The sequence below is a fragment of the Suricata suricatta genome, chromosome 3 (assembly GCF_006229205.1).
Source record: "Suricata suricatta isolate VVHF042 chromosome 3, meerkat_22Aug2017_6uvM2_HiC, whole genome shotgun sequence".
Classification (NCBI taxonomy): Eukaryota; Metazoa; Chordata; class Mammalia; order Carnivora; family Herpestidae; genus Suricata; species Suricata suricatta.
Window position 1 is genome coordinate 99964872 of NC_043702.1, and position 6946 is coordinate 99971817.

Here is a 6946-nt window from a genome sequence, read left to right on the forward strand (position 1 = left end):
CGCTGGGGTCACTCCCACCCACTGGAGGTGGGGGGAGCATCTGCTGCGTCTACCGGACCAGCAGCTTCACTTACATCATCCTAATTAACCGGCATGGCCCCTCCAGGCATCGTTCTTGTCTCACGTTAAAAACGGAACTCTCGGGGCAGGAGCAGTGGTGACTTGCCAGGGGAGGGCATGGGCCGGCCGGGACTGGAGCCCAGGTAGTTTTGATTGCTATCACCATGCTGTCACTCTGAACAGGGGTAGGAGGTGGCGGGCCACAGGGAGAGGGGCTCCGGGTCATGGGGTGCTGGTAACAGATGCATTATGGAGCTTGATGGAAAACTCACAAGCTTGTTTGAGTCAAAGTACAGTACAGCTTCAAAAAAGTGGGTTGGTTCGTGCTCTGTGCTGGCAGCTCAGAGCCAGGAGCCTGCTTGGGATTCTGTGTATCCCTCTCTGTGCCCCTCCTCTGCTCATGCTCTCTCTCTCTCTCTCTCTCTCTCTCTCTCTCTCTCTCTCTCTCAAAAATAAACATTAAAAGACTTTTTTAAAACCCCAAACAGTGGATTGGTGCCTTGGTGTCTGCACCCGTTCCTCCTAAGCCCATGGTCTTGTGGGCTGTCAGGGGGCCCCCTCCACACCTTTCACAGAGGTCCAGCCTGCTCACAACAGCCCCCAAGCTGGTCCAGGCCCAACTCTTCCACTCCATGCTGCCAGGGGACAGCTCCCAAAAGCAGCCAGGGCAGCGGGGACACTCCCCCTGGAGTGTGACTTGTGTATGAAAGCTAGAGAAAGCGCCCCTGGTGAAATCCTCTCAAAGTCTTCATAAATGTGGCCACACTGGCTTCAGGAAATGATATATGCTATCTACAGAACCCGGAGAGGAAAAAGATGGCTCTCATCAAGAAACTGAATTAAGATTCATTTATTCTAGGGCAAACTCAAAAGGGTTTTTTTTTTGTTGTTTTCTTTTTTAGCAAATCCTAGCACATTATTAACAAAAAAAATCTGTACATTTGCCATGATACACTTGAAAGTGAAACAAATAAGATATAAATACAGATATGGATGTAACATGAAAAGCCCCCCAAAACGAAAACAAAACCCAAAAACCCAACCTGGGGGTGTGGGGACCATGCGAGTGAACACAATGCCGACAAAACTATTTTGGTGGCTGCTAGTTTTCAGAGCATTTTTTTTTTCCATTTTCCAAACATCATTGTTAGCAAAGTCCTGGTGGGATTCTACAAAGTTCTTATTTGCTGTTCTTTCACGTGTAGTAGTATGCTTGATAAATAAAGGGCGGCAGGGAAAAAAATCAGACTGATGAGACCAAAGTTGATTGCATTACTTGCGCAGGGTGCGATCCCAGTGAGGAGCCACAGAGAGGCCATCCTGGGCTGTCTGCGGCCCGCACGGAAGCACACACAGTGGACTTGGACTTGAACGCAGCAGCGTGCCTGCGCCCGCCGCAGCCCGAGGGGCGCATCAAGCCGGGGAGCGGAGGCGGCTGGAGGGAAGCGGGGGTCAGTCGCTGACACGGTGGGCTCTTTGGGGCCCTGGACTGTCGGGTAAACGGGAGGCAAACAGTTTTGCAGTTTTGGGTGTTCCGACCGAACAGGAGCCCTGCAGGGAGGCGGCAGCGAGGCGAGGCAGCGGCAGCTGTCTGGCCGGAGGGCGGCGGGGTGGGGGGGGGGGCCTCCTTCCGGCGAGGTGCTGGCGGCATGCGAGTGTCCCCGTGGTGGCACCTGCGTGGGCAGCAGGTCTGCTTGCAACCGAAAGGTCTGTAGGTGATTGTATCCTTCTAGGTCGGGAGATTGAAGGTTGGGGAGGCGACATTCAAGGCTAGCCCTTTGTGAGTGCTATGAGGACATTCGGCGATGTTCAAGGTTCTTCCCAACTGCAGGCGGGGGTCCGTGAGAGCGGGGAGTGTAGAGTTCAAGGGGAACGGTCTTTCCGAACGCATGAGGCACACAAGAACTCATACATAACCTAGCAGAATGCACAGTTCTACAAGAGAAGTAATCAAAACGTGCCCTGACTCACTTGCCGAGTGTAAAAAGGAAATGCCATTAGTGAACTATTCACAGACAGTATTTATTGATGAAAGTAAGGCCTGGTCCTGCTATAGTTTGAGCCAAAAATAAGTCATAATATTCAACCACTTAAAATGCACCCCTGACGTTCCTTCAACAGCAGCAGTGGGGTACTTCCCTCCTCCAAGTGCAAGATACCCCCTATACCTACCTACCTACCTACACACACACACACACACACACACACACACACACACACACACACACACTTACTTTCTGTCTCTCTCAGTGAAGGCACCCGGGCCTCACTGTCCCGGATCTCTGTTTCCAGCGCCTAGTTCCAAGTAAAGCATCTGAATAACTTCTGAGTGAAAAGGGGTTCCCTGCTTTACAGTGATGCAACTTCCAAACAAGGCGGGGGCGGGGGGTGGGGCGAGATGGGGGTCTGGGGGTTTCGTCAGGGGACACAGCCTCTGCTTCTCAGTGCTGCTGGCTGCAGGGAGGCTCTGCATCCGAACAGCAGACACCTCATTACACACTAACACCAGAACAGCGTTTTTCTCGGGGAAATCCCGGTTCAATTTAGAGGACAGAAGCTTTCTGACTGGATGGAGAGTTTCCATTTCGCTTTAACAATTTTTCTCAAAACTTATTTAACCATATTCTAAATCTTTATGGTTCCTTTTATTGGAGCAATCAAACCCTTAAGGAAAACGGTTAGGAAGGGTAGTTTCTCTGGGAATTTCTCAGTGAAGAAACTTTAAAATAGGGTTTCAAATCCTGTTTTTCTGTAATTTGCCGCTCATCATTACTTTTTCCTTAAACAATTATTTCAACAGATGACCAAGGAAGTACTTTTGTCTGTAAAATTAAAAAAGATTCTGATACCTGGTCTCTCTAGACTTTCCCCTGATCCTAATCCCAAATTAAACCGAGAAGTCAAACCTGGGATGGCAGTTGCCATCTATCAGATGACCGAGAACACTTGCGAACCGAGTGGCTCTGGCGGAGGCTGGCAGAGGGAAAAGAGACGGTGCTGAGTCCAAAGACCCCAACAGAGCAGCAGGACCACAGGGGAGGCCTGCTGACAGAGTGCCCCCAGCCTCTGGGCAGTGACACAGACACACCCCTCTGACGGATGTTATAGATTTACCTTGACTTTTCTGTTTGAATTTAAACGGAAGAAAGAACGCGCTTGAGGACAAGCTCCTAACAGGGACAGCACGAGTAAGGAGTTCAGAGGTGTTGGGGGCCTGTCCTGGAAGGCCCTGCAGAGGGGGCCCGGGGCCTCTGGTCCAGAAAGGGTACAAGCAAATCCCACGTGTTTGTTAACAGACCATCTTCAGGCTTTTGTTTCTCGCCAGGATCTGACTCACTTTCTTAGCAGGTCTCACAGTACAACTGAAGGACATACGACCCTTTCCCGGTGTCACAGGCCACATCCAGAAGGAAGTAAGCAAAGATGAGACAGAAGCACGAATGAACACACCCTCCTCAACTGTTAGTAGCTAGGAGAAAATGCTACCTTCTACCCCGTAGCGGCTCATGGGCTCTGATTTGATAGGCCCGCGCCTCACACACACGGGTGTCTGATCTCTGCAGGCTGTACGGGACATGGTTAAGTATGGCTCTTTTCTTATTCCATTTGTTCCGTGTGAAGACTGCAATACAGGCCTTGCTTCCTTTACATTCAATACCAGTAAGATTCTACACAAAAGCTGGAAGGGACCAAAATACTGATTGTAATAAATATTTGCGGGCCTCCTTGTACTGACTGGGCAGCCGATGGGGGGGTGGGGGTGGGAAAGGTCTCTGAGAGGCCCCACCAATTGCTTCTAGGGCGACACAAAGAGACTCTGGCGCCACCATTAGCTGTGTGTGGACACGTCGGAGGAGGAGCTGCTGTTGCTGTTGGTGGTCTGGGCCCTCTTTATGTATAAGTTTAGTAGCTTCATCTGCAAAGAGAAGATGCAAATGGATTAGCAGGAGGAAAGCAGTCAGGGGGCTGAAGATGAAAAAAACCTCATGGGAATGCAAACTGGTGCAGCCACTCTGGAAAATAGGTGGAGGCTCCTCAAGACATTAAAAATAGAACTACCCTACGACCCAGCAGTTGCACTATTAGGTTTTTATGCAAAGGGCACAGGTGTGCTGTTTCAAAGGGGCACATGCACCCCAGTGTTTATAGTTAGCACTACCGACAACAGCCAAAGTATGGAAATAGCCCAAATGTCCACAGAAGGAGAAATGGATAAAGATGTGATGTATACATACAATAGAGTATCACTCAGCAATCAGAAAGAATGGACTCTTGCCACTTGCAACTACATGGATGAACTGGAGAATATGATGCTAGGCGAAATTAGAGAAAGACAAGTATCATGACTTCACTCGTATGAGGACACTAAGATACGAAACAGATGAACATAAAAGAAGAGAAACAAAAATAATATAAAAACAGGGAGGGGGTAAAACCTAAGAGACTCTTAAATATGGAGAACAAACAGAGGGTTGCTGGAGGGGCTGTGGGAGGGGGGATGGGCTACATGGGTAAGGGCCATTAAGGAGTCTACTCCTGAAATCATTGTTGCACTATATGCTAATTAGCTTCAATGGAGAAAAGAAAAGAGAAAAAAGAAAAGAAAGGAAAAAAAAGAAAAGAAAAGAAAAGGAAAGGAAAGGAAAGGAAAGGAAAGGAAAGGAAAGGAAAGGAAAGGAAAGAAAAAATCTCTGCTGACACATTGGTTAAGGCTCAGTGATACTGACTTTGGATTCCTGGCCTCCAGAACTGTAAGAGAATACATTTCTGGTGTTTTAAGCCAAAAAAACAAAAAACCAAAAAGATCAAAGGACAAAAAACAAAAAACAAAACAAAAAACCCCAAAACATCCAGGTGACAGTAAGAAAAGAGCATGCCCCTTTGAGAAATTCACAACACAAACATTTATTGAGTGCCTATTACGCATCGGCATCCGGCATACACCTGCCAGGAGTGAGGACCACAGCGATGGGAGGGGGTCTGAGCCAGGAGGAGGGGGAGGGACAGTAGGTTCTCAAGAAGGAATGAAAAGCATCCCTACAAGCAGGGGGGCCTAAGGGTTCCCTGAAAGTTGGGGTGTGAAGGGGCCACTGCGCCCAATAGCCCCACGTGCGCTGGTGGGGAAAGAAGGGTGTGAGCCCAGCTCCCCAGGGCTAAGGTCTGCTGGGCAAGGCTAAGGTCAGGTCTCCTGACCTTTCCACCGCTGCTGTAGCTGCTCTTTCCACATGATACACCTCCCTCCACCCCCATCACAAACAGTGAGATCATGACCTGAGCTGAAGTTGGACGCTTAACCGACTGAGCCACCTAGGCACCCTGGGGAAAAGACTTGAAATCAAAAAGTTTACAAGAAAGCAAGAAACTCATTAAATATTAATAAAAGGTCAATAGGCCAAGAAGATACAAGCACAGGCACTTGTGTGTATAATATCACACCAGCAAAATAGAAGAAGGAAATGCTGACAGAACTGAGGGTTCACCTGGAGACTTCAGTACCCCATCCTTAATGATGGAGAGAACAGCGAGAAAGAAGATGAGGAAACCAAAGACATTTACACCACAATAAACCAACTAGATCTAACAACTCATCCGGAACGCTCTACCCAGCAGGAGAACACACTAAGTGCACATGGGCCAGGCTCCAGAAAAGACTGTATTAATTAGGTCACATGTTAAGTCTCAATAGATTCACAGATCGGTATTTTACAGAGTGTCTTCTCCGACCACGACGGGATCAAGTTAAAAATCAGTAAAGGAAGAAAACTGAAAAATCCACAAATCTGTGGAAACTGAACAACACACTGGTAAAGAGCCCATGGGTTGAAGAAGAAATCACAAGGAAAATTAGAGAGCATCTTGAGACAGATGACAATGAAAACATCATACCCAAACTTCCGGATGCAGCATATGCAGTGCAAAGGAAATGTGTAGCTTAGATTAAAAAAAAGAAGAGTCTATATCAATCACCTAACTTTACATCTTGCTCTAGGAAGAGAATAAATTAAACCCAGAAGGAAAGAAGTAATAAAGACTAGAACAGTGACAAATGAAATAGAAATGCAATAGAGAAAACTCAATGAAACCAAAAGTTGGTTCTTTGAAAAGATAAATAAAATCGACAAATCTTTAGCTCAGTTTCCTAAGGAAAAAAGAAAACTCAAATTACTAAAATCATTGATGAATGTGGGGACATTACTAATGATTTTACAGAAATAAAAAAGATGATAAGAGAACACTATGAGGGGCACCTGGTGGCTCAGTCAGGTAAGCATCCAGCTCTTGATTTCAGCTCATTCACGATCTCACAGTTTGTGGGATCGAGCCTCACATCAGGCTCTGCTCGGATAGTGAGAAGCCTGGAGCCTGCTTTGGATTCTGTGTGTCTCTCTCCTCTCTCTGCCCCTCCCCCACTCACATTTTGTCTCTAAGATAAACATTAAGAAAAATTTAAAGTAATTAAATAAACAAAAAAACCCCACTATGAATAAATGTACACCAACAAATTAGGTAACCCAGATAAAATGGACAAATTCCTAGAAACATACATTGGACTTCATAAAAAAATTATGCATCAAAAGACAGCAATTAATATCCAAATACATGGAGAACTTCTAAAACTCAACAATTAAAAAAGACAGATAATGTCACTTTTAAGAGGCCCCTGAGTAGTCAAATTCAGAGAGACCTGACGTAGAATGGTGGTGGCCAGGGGCTGGGCGAAGGCAGTAACGAAGGATTACTACTTAGGAGATGTGGGGTTTCAGTTTTCCATGATGAAAAACGTTCTGGAGATGGATGGTGGGGATGGTCACACAATAATGTGAGTGTATTAATACCAAATGGTACACTAAAAAATGGTTACGATGGGAAATTTTATGTTATGGGT

At 46.7% G+C, this 6946-nt stretch overlaps 1 protein-coding gene across 6 annotated transcripts in view; it reads right to left on the minus strand.

Annotated features, from left to right (window-relative positions):
• Positions 1-886: 886 nt before the first annotated feature.
• The window catches only part of CLASP1 (cytoplasmic linker associated protein 1), a 263630-nt gene continuing 257570 nt past the window's right edge, over positions 887-6946 (minus strand). For all 6 annotated transcript variants that reach the window (XM_029934726.1, XM_029934725.1, XM_029934723.1 and 3 more), the window contains one exon: positions 887-3976. In XM_029934726.1, coding sequence (XP_029790586.1) covers positions 3890-3976 — 87 coding nt within the window. In that variant the 3' untranslated portion in view covers positions 887-3889. The remainder of the gene's footprint in view (positions 3977-6946) is intronic.